Source organism: Gymnoscopelus braueri (assembly GCF_963280865.1).
Source record: "Gymnoscopelus braueri genome assembly, chromosome: 12".
Classification (NCBI taxonomy): Eukaryota; Metazoa; Chordata; class Actinopteri; order Myctophiformes; family Myctophidae; genus Gymnoscopelus; species Gymnoscopelus braueri.
In genome coordinates, this window is record NC_137614.1 from 5,042,986 (window position 1) to 5,060,831 (window position 17,846).

Genomic DNA, 17,846 nt, shown 5'->3' on the forward strand with positions numbered 1-17,846 from the left:
TAAATAAATAAATAGCAGATCTACAAGCTTGGCTATGTTTGCTAATGTTTACACCATTGCACGATTAAGTATAAAATTGGATTTAAGTGGTTAATCTGACTAATCCATTCAGTCAATTATAAAAAATCTATTAGAATGTAATTGATTTATTATATATAAAAAAAACTGGCTTTCATTAAACTGGGGCTGCTCAGGGTCACTACACATATGAGCACTCATCCTGGGTATAGAAGTGGAACTGTGGAATAATGTTATTGTTCACCATTAGAAATTAATGACCAGTTCATGTTAAATTCATGCTAGTATCAAAATAACATTAAAATATGTGTGTTTTTTTCCCCTGTTCAGAAACCACTAGCAACTCAACTGACTTCAACTACTCTAAAAAATGGCTGCTATGCAAGCAAGGTTGGTAAGTGGAGAACGTGGAGGAAAAGTTCTAGTTTATCAGGAGTTCAGGTACCACCGGCACCAAACAAGAAGTGGCAATATTCAGTGGCGGTGCTGGCGAAAGGATTGCAGGTCAAGATTGATTACAAACATGTTTGATGTGGAACAAGACAATCCAAACATTCAGATTATTGACTTCAATGACCATGCACATCCCGCGGACACATCCATGGTGGACAGAGCTCAGTTCCGTCAAGGCGTTTTAACGGAAGTAAGGCGGGATCCAACTGTGCCAGTGAGGCGGGTTTATACTGCCGAATTTGTAAGAGTGCGTCGGCAGGCCCAGCAAGCAGGTGACAGACCGCAAATTCCAGGGTTTAATGCAGTCCGAACCTCAATGCAGAGAGCCAGGTCTGAGGAAATGCCACCTATCCCAGGTACTGCAGAGGAAGTGGTGATCGGAGGGCCATGGGCCCAAACATGGGCCCAAGAACGTTTCCTTTTGCATTCTGACAATGCCTGGGGCATAACAGCATTTGCCACAGACGAAAACCTGTTAAAGCTGCGACAATGCAGAACCATTTATATGGATGGCACCTTCAAAAGTTGTCCTCATCCATACACTCAGGTTTTCACCATCCATGGAAACTTCCATGGTTTTGTACTGCCACTTGTACACATCCTCATGGAACAGCGCACCATTGGACACTATCGCCAAGCCTTCCAAGCTGTTAAAGTGGCCATAAGGCGTGTTTCCCACCACAGCTGGCGCCCTCGGGTCGTTGTCTGCGACTTTGAGGTTGGATTGAAGACTGCCCTGGAAACCGAGTTCCCTGCAGCCAGAGTCAGTGGCTGTTACTTCCATTTTGACCAGTCTCTTTGGAAGAGGGTCCAACAACTTGGATTGGCGGTTCCCTTTCGCCAAGACCGTCACCTGGCAAAGGTCATTCGTAAGGTCATGGCCCTGGGTTACCTGCCTCTACCTCTAGTGCAGATGAACTTCAACGCCCTTCTCAATGCCAGACGTACCAGACGTGTTGTGCAGGACTACCCCGAGATGGATGACTTCTTCATCTACATGAGGAACACCTACATGAGACCTGGATGCACCTTTCCACCTGTAATGTGGAATGTATTTGAGAGGAACATGGACCAAAGAACAAACAACCATGTTGAATGTGAGTGCTGTTGTAAAATGTGTGTTTCTATTACCATTTTGTATATTCCTTTTTGCTCTTTCTTTAATATTTTTTATTTTCTTTCATGGTAGCTTACCACCGCACCATGAACGACGCAGTGCAAGTACGCCATCCCTCACTGTGGCTATTCCTCCGCCACCTAAAAGATCGGCAGACGCTGACGGAAGAAAAGATGGTGATGGCAGAGAGAGGTGAGGCAGCTCCACCAAGACGGAAGAAGTGGAGGGACCTAGAGAGACGCCTTCTTAGGCTGAAGGGTCAGTACAATGATGGCAACAGAAACATTGCGTCCTACTGGAGAGCAGTCAGTCACTGTATTCGGGAAGCCCATTAGAGCAGTGTTTCTCTTTCTATTCATTTATTTTTACTCCCTAAACTTCCTCAAAGGACAGTAGGCTACTTTCAGTCCTAGTTATATATATATATATTCCCTGCCGGCCAACTTGCAATATCCTCATGGCTGTTCACTTTGAGGACAGTATACTTGCAGATTGCCAGTCCCTGGTACATACACGGTTGAGAAGCATTTGTTTAGAGCACTTTATAATTTGTAGTGAACTGTATATAGTGCTGTTTTTGGTTATTATTATCATTATTATTTCCTTTTAAATGTGTATAGAATTTGAGAGGGTATTGATTCCAATTTGCACTCCAGATAGCTTCTTGTTGTGTTTGAAAAGGTACTTAAGGTACTAGATAGATGTATATATATATATATATATATATATATATATTCCCTTTCTAGTTTTAAGTGATCTCCAAAGAGCTGTTCTTTTTTTTCTTTCTTGGATCAATGGATCTAACATTAAGCTGATTCCTCTTTGTAAAGTTGTAAAGACAAAACAATGACATTTCTTTTACATTAATGTTCTAATATCAATGTTATATTATCATTCAAATCTTAGTTTTTTGATAATTAGTTGGGGGTCGGCCAACTTGTAATATCCTCATGGCCGTTCACTTCGAGGACAGTATACCTGCAGATTGCCAGTCCCTGGTACATACACGGTTGAGAAACATTTGTTTAGAGCACTTTATACTTTGTAGTGAACTGTATATAGTGCTTTTTTTGGTTATTATTGTCATTATTATTTCCTTTTAAATGTGTATAGCATTTGAGAGGGTATTGATTCCAATTTGCACTCCAGATAGCTTCTTGTTGTGTTTGAAAAGGTACTTAAGGTACTAGATAGATGTATATATATATATATATTCCCTTTCTAGTTTTAAGTGATCTCCATAGAGCAGTTTTTTTTTCTTTCTTGGATCAATGGATCTAACATTAAGCTGATTCCTCTTTGTAAAGTTGTAATGACAAAACAATGACATTTCTTTTACATTAATGTTCTAATATCAATGTTATATTATCATTCAAATCTTAGTTTTTTGATAATTAGTTGGCCAACTTGCAATATCCTCATGGCCGTTCACTTTGAGGACAGTATACTTGCAGATTGCCAGTCCCTGGTACATACACGGTTGAGAAGCATTTGTTTAGAGCACTTTATACTTTGTAGTGAACTATATATAGTGCTGTTTTTGGTTATTATTATCATTATTATTTCCTTTTAAATATGTATAGAATTTGAGAGGGTATTGATTCCAACTTGCACTCCAGATGGCTTCTTCTTGTGTTTTGAAAAGGTACTTATTGTGTTGTCATTCTTGAATAAAGACATTTCTCTGAACCCAAGATGATCAGTATTTATTTTCTCCAGCAATGAATACAAGGTCACACAGCAGTGACATTTTATGCCTGCCCTAGGACAGGGTTTCTAAATCTGGTTGCCGCAGCACCCCAGGGTGTCATCATGCCAGTCCAGCAGTGCTCTGGAATATTTGATAATAGGAATTATAGGAATTTTCAATATCACAAAGTAATTTGATATAACTGTAAGTGTCAAATACAAAGTTATTTTGAATCAGTTCTAACCTAAACTTATATTCCCTCAAGTTTTCCTTGTGACATAATGTACACGTATACGTACCCCCAGAACATATGCTTTCAACGCGTACAATTTAATGTTGTGGTCACCATCATCATCGGTGTAAAGAAAAATTGGGGGAGCCCGGGGGAGGGGGGGACCCAACAGGTGACCCCAACAGCACATTATGGAAGGGCCATATATGGAAGGGCCATATAAGATAGGGTCTAATTTGGGATGAGGGAACATAGGGCTGAGGGAACATAGGGTCTAATTTGGGATGAGGGAACATAGGGCTGAGGGAACATAGGGTCTAATTTGGGATGAGGGAACATAGGGTTGAGGGAACATAGGGCTGAGGGAACATAGGGACTAATTTGGATAAAATAAAATTGTTAGGGATTGAGGGAACATAGGGCTGAGGGAACATAGGGCTGAGGGAACATAGGCATGACCCCACTAAAAAACGCAATAAGTCACTAAACCTGAGTCCCCAAACTTGACAAAAACAATCGTTGTCTACAAAACTTGAGTTTCACCCCCTACTGCACTGTGCTATATTATTTGTGTGTGTGTGTGTGTGTGTTTAAGGAACTGCTGGGTCCATTTGGTTCTGTATATCTGTACACTGCCAGAGCAAACACAGACACGGTGGAGGGAGTCTTTCACCCATTCTACACCAGCATTTACACACAGGAGAAGATCCAAAATACCTATATAAAACAATGACGGATGACCGTAGTTTATGGCGACTCGCGACGATAGATTTGTCTGCAGTTTGTGTTAGTTGGCTATATGTTCTTGTTGCTTCGTGGAATCTCAACTGCAGGGCTGGCAAACAAAATTCTGCCTATTCAACCAGCATTTCTATTATTTTCTAACATCAGCAACTAAACACATCCTCACAGATACAAAAATACAAATATAAAAACAAACGGGCATAGCTGCCGCGACTCACCAACTAAAATCTATCTCAAGTTGTTGTCAAGACAGACACAACTGTGAGGATTCTCTGACCAATCAGAAGTAGCATTGTCACTGCTCACTGCTTTGGCCCCGTTTAGCCTAGCTCGGACCTACCCAGGAGTGGTGACTTATTAGGTACTCATTTCGTACCACTTTGACACCACTTAGCCCAATTCCTTGTAGTGGAAACGGTGGCACAAGTATGCAGTGTTGGGTGTGGAGTGGAGTAGGGATGTCACAGTGTGAGAAATTTCCCAACGGTTAATAAATGCACGTCAACACCGGTAACATTTTGCATTTCATATTATGCGCCGGGTGTCCTGCCTTAATATTGTCAACCACTAAAGGGGGGCGCATGCTACCATTTTCGGTGGTCACCTTATCACCTTAACACCGCGGTGGTGATAGAGAGAGCTCTCTCTATCACCTAAAAGGTGATAGGGTTGGTAGCATGCGTGGGCCTTTAGTGTTCTACTTGACATGCCTCGCAATTATCCAGAAACAGAAACAAGACTTAGGGTGAGGCTTTAGGCACGGTAAAAAAAAGTACAACGAGAAGATAAACAACCCAGCAGCACTCCATAATGTTCTTTTCACTATTTTATTTTCCTCACCGAGACCAACAATGGACATGTTTCAGCTCAAACAGCCTTCATCAGCGTTGTTCAAGATGCAAATAGGAAATCATTATAAGATTAATTGAGAGCACGTCGTTGCTACAGGTTATTGTGAAGTAAATACTCATGGAAGTATAAGCTTGCCGTACTGAGTTCAGCTTTCAACTCAACTTTGGAAGCTTTTCAGCACACTTACACAGGGTTGTAGCTGAATGCGTAGAGAGGACACCTGGGATACAGAAGGTCGCGGCAAAACCAACAGGCCAGATGAAAAGCTATAGACTATTTAGAATACTACAATTCTTTTTGCTGTGTGTAGATGATGCAGGGAAATTGGCAAACTTTTGTCTTGCTGACTTTTACAAGAGTTTGAAATCTGCCATTATAAGCAACATAAGAAAAACATGCATTTTAATATCCACAATCCCTCAGAATTCTACTCAGCTGTTTCTAATGCTTATTTGTTTTAATTGCATGGTCTACCTTTTCTCAAGTTCAGTCTATTACATTTCTATGGCTTATAGCACATATTGCATATTTATTGCCCCCGTATTGCTGCTTTCAGCTATATTTATTATTATTATTATTACATATTTTTTACCTGAGCCAGTGTTACACCTGGTCTTCCTATGTAGTAATGTCAAGGTTGACACATCAGCCTCCTCTTCCTGTTCAATCTGTGGAACGTGTGGTTCCTCTTGCACCAGACTGGGGCTCCTCTCCTCCTCATGTTCAGATGAAACCTCTTTACACACAGACAGAAGGAGGACAGAAGAGGTAGAATCAGAACCACAACTCAAAGTGTAGTTCAGTTAGCAGCTTGGTATGGCAAGCCGTTTTAACATTTAATCGAACCATGCTCCTATCTGTAATATATGTTTCAAAACTGTATTCTCACTAGTCATAATTGTAATTAAAGATATCCATAATGACATTCTTACTAGTATAATTGTATTTCAAGATATCTATAATTTAATTTCTCCTAGTCAAAATTCTATTTCAGATATCTTAAAATCCGTAAAAAAATACAAGTGGCCGTTTTAACATTTAATAGCTAGACTGGATATGTATACTAGATATCTATAATTCAGTTCTTCCTAATCAAAACTAATGTTTCGGATATCCATAATGACATTCCTCCTAGGAGGAACTGTCATTTGAGATATCCAAAATTACGTCATTTTAGATATCCATAACTACATAATTTAAAATGTAAAGCCTTATTGTACAGTTTTCTCTCTTTTCATTATTATTTATTTTTTTACCTACATGTAATATTTTCAAGCAAAGGACCTACTGTACACATGTCTGCTATCATAAACAAAGTTTTTCAATTGATTTAACAGGGTGTGAGTTATTAAACCGAATATGTAAACATTTAAGCCCATATGAGTCTTGAGATTGTTACACTGCTAAAAAACGGCACTAAACAAATCGTTTTCAATTATACTTCATTCACGCACCATTGTTTTCATGCCAAGGATGAAGACTATATGTAGGCTAAGTGATAACTTACCATATGTACCAGAAAATGTTAAAACATTAAATTGGAAAACGTTTTTAAGTAAAATAAGGTATACATGATTAGAACAAAATTAAGCTCTAATATTTATAACATTTCTACAAAACCAGTACCGATATCATTTATGGACATAAACAAGAATTTGAAGGAAGGACGTTTGAGATAACGTGCATATCTACATTACTTAGGACCATTTTTTCATTTTCATTTTTTTAGATTTTTTGACAAAATAGCCAATTTTACATCAGGGTGCCCAGATGTCCCTAGTGCCCACCTATCCTGTATTCTCTGTAAATTGCAGGTGGCCTGGGCTCACAGATCAACAAATTGTCAAGAGACAACACTTTTATCCTGTCACCACTCACCAGTATGGCTAATATAGTGCAAATGATATGCTCGTTAACCCCTGCATTGCAGAGCAGAGAACAAAGAGAGAGAGTTCTATCCATGTTGGTCACTTTATTAACGCCTTGTTATAAGTAGGCTACCTGGCTGGCAGGCTTTCGTTTCATACACCCTCTATGTAGTACAATGCCTAATGCCAAATTCGTATGAGAACTCAACAAATAGCTAGATGAATCAACCCGAAAATGTTATTTTAAAAAAGAACAGGGCTGGCTAATCAGTATATATAGCTCAAACAGCCTTCATCAGCGTTGTTCAAGATGCAAATAGGAAATCATTATAAGATTAATTGAGAGCACGTCGTTGCTACAGGTTATTGTGAAGTAAATACTCATGGAAGTATAAGCTTGCCGTACTGAGTTCAGCTTTCAACTCAACTTTGGAAGCTTTTCAGCACACTTACACAGGGTTGTAGCTGAATGCGTAGAGAGGACACCTGGGATACGGAAGGTCGCGGCAAAACCAACAGGCCAGATGAAAAGCTATAGACTATTTAGAATACTACAATTCTTTTTGCTGTGTGTAGATGATGCAGGGAAATTGGCAAACTTTTGTCTTGCTGACTTTTACAAGAGTTTGAAATCTGCCATTATAAGCAACATAAGAAAAACATGCATTTTAATATCCACAATCCCTCAGAATTCTACTCAGCTGTTTCTAATGCTTATTTGTTTTAATTGCATGGTCTACCTTTTCTCAAGTTCAGTCTATTACATTTCTATGGCTTATAGCACATATTGCATATTTATTGCCCCCGTATTGCTGCTTTCAGCTATATTTATTATTATTATTATATATTTTTTACCTGAGCCAGTGTTACACCTGGTCTTCCTATGTAGTAATGTCAAGGTTGACACATCAGCCTCCTCTTCCTGTTCAATCTGTGGAACGTGTGGTTCCTCTTGCACCAGACTGGGGCTCCTCTCCTCCTCATGTTCAGATGAAACCTCTTTACACACAGACAGAAGGAGGACAGAAGAGGTAGAATCAGAACCACAACTCAAAGTGTAGTTCAGTTAGCAGCTTGGTATGGCAAGCCGTTTTAACATTTAATCGAACCATGCTCCTATCTGTAATATATGTTTCAAAACTGTATTCTCACTAGTCATAATTGTAATTAAAGATATCCATAATGACATTCTTACTAGTATAATTGTATTTCAAGATATCTATAATTTAATTTCTCCTAGTCAAAATTCTATTTCAGATATCTTAAAATCCGTAAAAAAATACAAGTGGCCGTTTTAACATTTAATAGCTAGACTGGATATGTATACTAGATATCTATAATTCAGTTCTTCCTAATCAAAACTAATGTTTCGGATATCCATAATGACATTCCTCCTAGGAGGAACTGTCATTTGAGATATCCGAAACGTCATTCTTCCTAGGAGGAATGACGTCACTTTTCCCATTCATGTGTATTGGGCTTTTAGTTTCGGATATCCGTAACTGCATTCTGGATATCTAAAACCAACATTCTGGATATCTGCAATATAATTCTTACTAGGAGGATCTACTCTTTCAGATATCTACAATGCAGTTCTTACTAGGACAAACTACCATTTTAGATATCCGAAATTAAAAAATCATTCCAGACCTCGGTAATTACATTTAGTATATCCAATAATTCATTGTTACTAGGACACATGGAATTATGGATATCCACAATTCATATTATTACTAGTACAAATGTAATTTCAGATATCTGCAATTAGTATTATGACTAGGAACAATACAATTACAGATATCTGGTGACAGGTAGATATTACGCCATTTTAATATAAAAGGTGTCCATTGACTATCTAGAATTATATTTGTGATATCGCAAATAGCATTTCTCCTAGTTAAAACTGTATTCTTACTAGTCATAAAGTAATCGCAGATATCTGTAATTACATTTAGACTAGTCAAAACTGCATTTTGACTAGTAAAAACTGCATTTTGACTAGTCAAAATCCTTATTACAGATATCTATAACTACATTCTTATTAGTATAAATAGTATGGCAAGCCGTTTTAACATTTAATAGCTAGACTGGATATCTATAATTCAGTTCTTCCTAGTCAATAACGTTTCAGATATCCATAATGACATTCCTCCTAGGAGGAACTGTCATTTGAGATATCCGAAACGTCATTCTTCCTTGTCACTTTTCCCATTCATGTGTATTGGGCTTTTAGTTTCGGATATCCGTAACTGCATTCTGGATATCTAAAACCAACATTCTGGATATATGCATAATTCTTACTAGGAGGATCTACTCTTTCAGATATCTACAATGTAGTTCTTACTAGGACAAACTACCATTTTAGATATCCAAAATTACGTCATTTTAGATATCCATAACTACATAATTTAAAATGTAAAGCCTTATTGTACAGTTTTCTCTCTTTTCATTATTTATTTTTTTACCTACATGTAATATTTTCAAGCAAAGGACCTACTGTACACATGTCTGCTATCATAAACAAAGTTTTTCAATTGATTTAACAGGGTGTGAGTTATTAAACCGAATATGTAAACATTTAAGCCCATATGAGTCTTGAGATTGTTACACTGCTAAAAAACGGCACTAAACAAATCGTTTTCAATTATACTTCATTCACGCACCATTGTTTTCATGCCAAGGATGAAGACTATATGTAGGCTAAGTGATAACTTACCATATGTACCAGAAAATGTTAAAACATTAAATTGGAAAACGTTTTTAAGTAAAATAAGGTATACATGATTAGAACAAAATTAAGCTCTAATATTTATAACATTTCTACAAAACCAGTACCGATATCATTTATGGACATAAACAAGAATTTGAAGGAAGGACGTTTGAGATAACGTGCATATCTACATTACTTAGGACCATTTTTTCATTTTCTTTTTTTAGATTTTTTGACAAAATAGCCAATTTTACATCAGGGTGCCCAGATGTCCCTAGTGCCCACCTATCCTGTATTCTCTGTAAATTGCAGGTGGCCTGGGCTCACAGATCAACAAATTGTCAAGAGACAACACTTTTATCCTGTCACCACTCACCAGTATGGCTAATATAGTGCAAATGATATGCTCGTTAACCCCTGCATTGCAGAGCAGAGAACAAAGAGAGAGAGTTCTATCCATGTTGGTCACTTTATTAACGCCTTGTTATAAGTAGGCTACCTGGCTGGCAGGCTTTCGTTTCATACACCCTCTATGTAGTACAATGCCTAATGCCAAATTCGTATGAGAACTCAACAAATAGCTAGATGAATCAACCCGAAAATGTTATTTTAAAAAAGAACAGGGCTGGCTAATCAGTATATATAGGCCTATTCAAGAATCAATGTGTATAATAGCTCCAATCGGAACCTCTCCCTCCGCTATATAGCTCATCTTGGAGCTATACAGCGGAGGGAGAGGTTCCGTAGGGCAGGGGCCTTCAACGTTTTCAGGCCAAGGACCCCCTAGCTGAGAGAGAAATTAAGCAGGGACCCCCTCTTCTATATTGTATACAATTGTGTTTCAGATTAAACTTTTTTTGTTCACTTGGTCTGCTCTTTTTTCCCTCTACGCCTCTTTGCCAAAAATAGCAGATCTACAAGCTCACAACGCCTCGCACTGCGAGGCGTTGTGAGCGTTGTTCTCCTCAGAAATAGCAGATCTACAAGCTCACAACGCCTCGCACTGCGAGGCGTTGTGAGCGTTGTTCTCCTCAGAAAAGGGATATTAGGGTTCAAATGGTTAAGGTAAAAAAACAAATCATAACACAAAGATTTAGCGGACCCCCTGTAGTAACTCTGAGGACCCCCTAGGGGTCCCGGTCCCGGACCACCTGTTGAAGACCCCTGTTCATCCATTCATCCATTTGGTTCCTAACTGACCCCCTGGAAGGAAGGACTGGGGGTCCCTGGACCCCGCTTTGAGAAACACTGCACTAGGTGAACATTCACCAAAAATAAAGTGATTAAGAAAGAATTTCATTGTCAGATTTTTCTCTTATTTTTTTAATTGCTTAGATGATGTTCTGCATAGTAGTGTATATCTGTCTGTCATTTAATGTCACTATGAATTGAGTACAAAGGACCCCAATGGAAACAAGGCAATGGCTTTCTTGTGTTTTTTAATTCTTGTCCATGACCAGTATCTCTAGCCTAAGCCTATTGCTTGTAGAGCGATCTATGATCAGAACAGCCATTCTCCTAATCTAGGCTAAATTGTCTAATTGTGTTAATTTAGGATATTCTGGCATGTTTAATTATCAATTTGCTGGGGAGCCCCTTAATGGCCCTTGTTGGTCCCCGGACCTCATGTTGAGAACCACTGACCTAGGCTACAACTGACATTGATATAATTAACCAACATGGCTCCAGTGTGATCTGGATATGGAGAGGACATGTGTAACCCTAAACAAAGGTGAGGATTGGACTAATTTCAGACAATGGCGACATTAACATAATAAATGTATTTGACAATCAGCGTGGTCATTTGCTCGTATAGGATTATACTGAAGCATCAATGAGCGTTCGATCTTGGGAACCCATAAAAAAGCGCCCCCTGCTGTTTTCTTTCCTTTGAATTTGTTAGCGCAGCTTGTAATCTGTTGAGACTGAGAGATTAATGAGCGTTAGATGACAGAAATCTAACTTAATTGCTTGTTTTAGGGTAGTTTATCTGACCGTGCCGTTCGCCTATAATGAAATGCCACTTAGAAAGCAGGGAACTTAAAGCTATGTAAATGTGAGCGACACAAACGGCACCCATGACACATTTAACGGACCAATCAGAGTCCACGAGCCACTGACGTAGGTGGAAGGAAAGCGATCATATTGCAGTTATAGATATCTAAAACTGCATTATGGATAGGAAGAATTACAATTACGGATATCCATAATATAAATACAGATATATTGAACTATATTTTTCCTAGCAAAATTGCAGTTGTGGATATCCATAATTCGATTAGTACTAGTCATAATATGAATTGTGGTTATATTTAATTACATTTTGGATATACAAAATGTAATTATGGAGGTCTGGAACGATTTTTTAATTTCGGATATCTAAAATGGTAGTTTGTCCTAGTAAAAACTGCATTGTAGATATCTGAAAGAGTAGATCCTCCTAGTAAGAATTCAATTGTAGATATCCAGAATGCAATTACGGATATCCAAAACTCAAAGCCCAATACAAATGAATGGGAAAAGTGACGTCATTCCTCCTAGGAAGAATGACGTTTCGGATATCTCAAATGACAGTTCCTCCTAGGAGGAATGTCATTATGGATATCCGAAACTTTAGTTTTGACTAGGAAGACCTGAATTATAGATATCTATTATACATATCCAGTCTAGCTATTAAATGTTAAAACGGCTACTTATATTTTTTTAATGATTTCAAGATACATTTTGACTAGGACAAATACAGCTTTAGATATCGTGAAATACAATTTCTACTAGTAAGAATGTCTTTTGGATATATTTAATTACCATTATGACTAGTAAGAATACAGTTTTTACTAGGAGAAATGCTATTTGAGATATCTAAAATATAATTGTAGATAGTCAATCAACCCTTTTATGTTAAAATGGCATCTTATCTACCTGTCACCAGATATCCATAACATATTTATGTATATCTGTAATTGTATTGTTCATCATAATACTAATTGCAGATATCTGAAATTACATTTGTACTAGTAATAATATGAATTGTGGATATCCATAATTCCATTTGTCCTAGTAACAATGAATTAATGGATATACTAAATGTAATTACGGAGGTCTGGAATTATTTTTTAATTTCGGATATCTAAAATGGTAGTTTGTCCTAGTAAGAACTGCATTGTAGATATCTGAAAGAGTAGATCCTCCTAGTAAGAATTCTATTGCAGATATCCAGAATGTTCGTTTTAGATATCCAGAATGCAGTTACGGATATCCGAAACTAAAAGCCCAATACACATGAAATGGGAAAAGTGACGTCATTCCTCCTAGGAAGAATGACGTTTCGGATATCTCAAATGACAGTTCCTCCTAGGAGGAATGTCATTATGGATATCCGAAATGTTAGTTTTGACTAGGAAGAACTGAATTATAGATATCTACTATACACATCCAGTCTAGCGATTAAATGTTAAAACGGCTTGCCATAGCTTAGCTATTAAGCTTGTGTTGAATGTATGTAAACTAGCCCCGTTTGGAACCCCACTCTCCACGATAGCTCAGAGATGAGGTCCCGCTATATAGGGTCGATGTTGCAAAAAAAAGGGATCTTCACTGCATTTGGACATACTCTTACACTGCCGGGACCCTATACAACGGGTTCCAAACGGGGATATATGTAAACATGTGTTTGTCTTTGACATGAAGCATGAACCAACCTGCTTTGTGTAGTGTCTCTATCTCTCTCTGGAAGAGGTTGCACATGAACTCTGCAGCCGCACTGAGGCGCTCCAACACAAACACTCTGACATTAAGCTTCACACTACAAACATCAACACCACGATGTTTTTCCAAAACACACAATATCTCCTCTCCCACCGACGTCATGTGTTCATTTATCTTCAGCAGTACAGACTCCATTTGACCCATTTTACCTCCTTTATGAGACATTTTCACCAAGCTCTCTGTTCCTACTGTAATATACTTATATAATGTGTAAAGCTCTCTGTTCCTACTGTAATATACTTATTGTATAATCATGTATAAAGATCAATAATTCCACCATTACGCTTAACAGCAGCTGAAAATACGCATTTACTTCCGGGTCAACGTATTTCAAGCATGAGCAGCAATGGATCCAGGCACTGTTGCCTTTCGCCGCCTGGTGGAGGATGTGTGTAACTTTGATTGATTGATTGATGTAGTTTATTTAGTAAGACATGAGAATAGTACATCACAGTACATAACAGTACATGGAAGTACAAATTCACAATACAAGGTCTACTAAACTGGAACTCTCATTAAGCACGCAGCTTGTTTAAGATGAGAACCCCATGCACACAAATCATGATGACATAAGAGACAGACAGATATACACACTACTATACAGAATGTCATACAATCAGCTTTCAGGTTACTGGTATGAAAAGAGAAAAATATATATATATATATAAACAAAAGAGGAAAATGAAGGAGGGGGGGAGGGGGGTGTAGGTTAAGACTTAGACAGGGGCCATCTTCGAATTGCAGCCTCCTGAAGGTGTATATTTAGGGCAGTTTTGAAAGTGAGTAGTGTTTAACAACTAATAGATGGATGGTTGGGTGGGAGAGATAGATACATAGACTTCTTATGCCCCCCCCCCCCCCCCCCAAAGCCCACAACGCGTGGCATTGCGACACGTTGTGTTGTGAGTAATTATAAAGTATTAACAAGATCAGCTGGTGACTAAATAATAACTACACGGGTTAGGGTTAGAAAATAAACACAGGTTTATTTTCTGGAATAGAAAAGATGGCAACTAAAGTCATCAAAAAAGTCAACCGAAGAACAAGATTTTTGTACGAGCTACAGGATCTCTTCACTGGTCAGTAGGAATACGCTGAGGACTCTAGCAGGACAGGAGCACTCATCCAATATCACTTCTATGCATGCACCTCTTGGTACCATAGCACCACAAAGGCCTTAAAAACAAGGCTCCAAACATCCCAAAACAAACTGGTCAGGCTACTGCTTGGTCTCACACCTACAACTCATCTAACCCAGGCTCATTTTGCCATACGGTGGGATGGCTCAGGGTAGAGGACAGAGTACAGCACCTTGCAATATGGGCCTGGTCTACAAGATACACTACACCACAAACACAAAGACACCCATGTACCCCCCCCCCACTACTCGTTTATATATTTTTGCATTGTATTGTATATAATTGTCTGTCTTTAACTGTTTCGATGAATCGAATACACAGGACCCCAATGGAAACAAGCCATAGTGCTTTCTTGGGTTTAATCCTTTTAGCATCCTTTTGTGTGGAACTGTACACCTCTGTGCTTTTTTAGCAAACTGTTAATAAAGTATTCAATCAATCAATCAATCAAAAGTAACAGTTTGGGACATGCAAGGTTTCCACACGACAGTGATGATATATTAAATAATTCCTTTCATAATGTATTTTATATCCTGGATTTATTTATTGGACTGTTGTTGTTATGGATACCAGTGAAACAGGAGTGATGTAGTTGCACCTTGAAGCCACAAGAGGGCAGCTGAAGTCTGAGTCAACCATGACTCAACACTGTAGTGTAGAATGTGAAGAAACAGATGTTCACGTATCCTGTTGACTATTAGACAGTGAAGTGTGGTTAATATATATATTGCTTTAATTAAAATGTTAAATTGTGATATTATCAAACATAACTATCAAACATATCTACGCGTCTACATATCTGGTAGCTTTTAGTAGTTACTTTGCAGATTTAAATTATTGTTATTATTATTATTATTAGTAGTATTATTATTATATTATTATTACAAAACATATAGTGAAGCCCTATTTTATACGTCATCTATTCAAAAATAGTTGATCTACAAGTGTAGATCTGCTCTTTCACCGTACAAAGCCCGGCTTTGTACGGTGGAGCAGTGGTCCTCAAAGGGTCCACTTTGAGAGGTCCCCAGCAGGGACCCCCAGCCTGGGGGGAACCTGAAGGGCCTTGTCAAGGCCTCAAACCCAGCGAGAACCACTGCTGTAAATATCTAAATACAGAGGAGGGGCCCACATATTTGATATTTGATTAACCTATACATTTCATTTTAGTAAATGAGCTTTCTACAACATCACTTCCTTCAACGTAATGAAGCTGTTCTGTTTTCTCCATCCTTGGTCTCTCTGCTCACTAAAAGGCCCTGTTCAGACTGGCAGCCCAAATCACATTGTTGTCCTATCCAGATTGGATCTACATTTATTTGATCAGGTCTGAACAGCATAAAACCACATGGTTTTAGTGCCCCAACCATTTGGAATGACTTACAGCTTAAATTTAAGATCTGTTCCCTTAAATCTTTGATTGCAGACCTACCCACAAGTGTCTGCAACTGCTTTAAAATTTGTCTTGTATCACATGATAGGGGAAACTTTCTGTTATTGTTTTGTTTCTGTTTGGTTTTGTTTTATCATTGATATGAATATTGATGTGAAAATGAAACTGTACTGTGATGTATCTCGACAACACTGCAAATGAGGGCAACCACAATGTCCTTAGAATAAATAAAGGTTTGAAATGAAATGAAATGAAATATAAGATCATAAGTACAATGTTTTTAGACTATAAAATCCTTGTAAAAGCGATAAACATTAAATTGAAGTAAGATCGAAGTGAATGTGGATTACAGTGGAGGTAGAATCGTAGCTAGCCACCTTATTTAATCCCTAATTCAACATCAATTACACTCTCAAAAATCACCTCATTTCAACAGTATTATTATTTATCTTTGGGATAGCAGTATTGCAAAATGTACACCAGGTAAAATAGTTTTCTTGGATTGATGTTATATTTTTTTAGTAAAGGTTGAAAATTTGTTTTAAATATCCAAACATTACCTGCCCACCACCGCAGAGGTTATGGGTTTGAATCCACCGTGGTGCATTCAGCTTTGTGGAGCATCTATACGAACACAATTAGCTCGTGTTCGGGGGAGGGAAGAGTGATAATTGTCATTGCATGTAATCCTATAGGGCCAGTATGGGGCGGCACCTGTCAGCAGGGAGTGTTGGCGGGAGGAGTAGGACGAAGGCTCTACGTCCTCCTGGTGGGGGCTCCTCACTGGCAGATGAGTCAGCAGGATACAACAGCAGTGACAACACACATGTGTGTGGGGAAGAATTAATTGGCATAACAACTAAATTGGGGAGAAAAGGGGAAAATAAAGGGAAAAAAGCTCCAAGCTCTGTTCCAACATTAGTTATTTATTTCGGTCCATTTAACAGAACAGATATATATACTGTAGTGTAGGTATATACATGACAGTTTAAGGATACTATTGTTAGTAGCCCAAAAAGGTGTAGGCTGAAGCTGAGGCTTATTTTGCCTACCCTATTTTAAAAGTAACAAAAAGGTTCAAAACAAAACGAAATAAGTTTCAAACATTGGTTTAATGAAACTGAAAATAATGGATAAATGAATAAATCTAAGCAAGAGACTGTCCAAGAACAGAGAGCAAAAGGAAATTAGATGAGTTTCACTAAATACAATTTGTTTCTATGCTACACTCTGTGGCTTAATGACCCCAGAATATGGTTCTAGTTCTACACACAGATATACATTATAAAGCTTCATCATACTCTGTGGCTTATTGGCCGCAGCATACGGTTCTAGATCTACACACAGATATACATATAATGCTTCATCATACTCTGTGGCTTATTGGCCGCAGAATATGGTTCTAGTTCTACACACAGATATGCATACACACGTTGAGGATCCCAATTCCACCGTAACGCTGAAAATAAACACATATCTTCCGGGTCTACGTGTTACAAAAAAATACCAAACATGTCTATCGATGACGTCACTGGTAGGCAGGTTTCTGAACTGCCCACAGCCCTCCTCTGAGACAGAGTGAGTAGACAGAAATGGTGCCATCCTATAAGGCGCATTAGCGAGGACCAATTATATGTTCCTTTAACCCCTTAACTGTGTAACTTATTTTGTTGTACAAAAATGCATCACGGCTCACGTGAGCTTGTAGATCTGCTACTCTGATTTAGTTTAGCTTTTTAAATAATCGTTCATTAATCGAGGCCCAGCCCTAGATCATACATGTGTCTGATATAATTTATCAAGGCATATGCTCCTTTGACAAAAGCATTTGTTTCTGTTTAACTAACAGCTTTTCTCTGCGTATG

General features: G+C 38.2%; 1 protein-coding gene across 1 annotated transcript in view; it reads right to left on the reverse strand.

The window, feature by feature from the left end:
* Positions 1-13,618, reverse strand: part of LOC308097639 (uncharacterized protein) — a 23,536-nt gene extending 9,918 nt beyond the window's left edge. Inside the window, exons 1-3 of the mRNA XM_080445560.1 lie at positions 13,383-13,618; positions 7,830-7,973; positions 5,699-5,842 (exon numbers count right to left, since the gene is read on the reverse strand). Coding sequence (XP_080301686.1) covers positions 5,699-5,842; positions 7,830-7,973; positions 13,383-13,614 — 520 coding nt within the window. The 5' untranslated portion in view covers positions 13,615-13,618. The remainder of the gene's footprint in view (positions 1-5,698; positions 5,843-7,829; positions 7,974-13,382) is intronic.
* Positions 13,619-17,846: the final 4,228 nt, after the last annotated feature.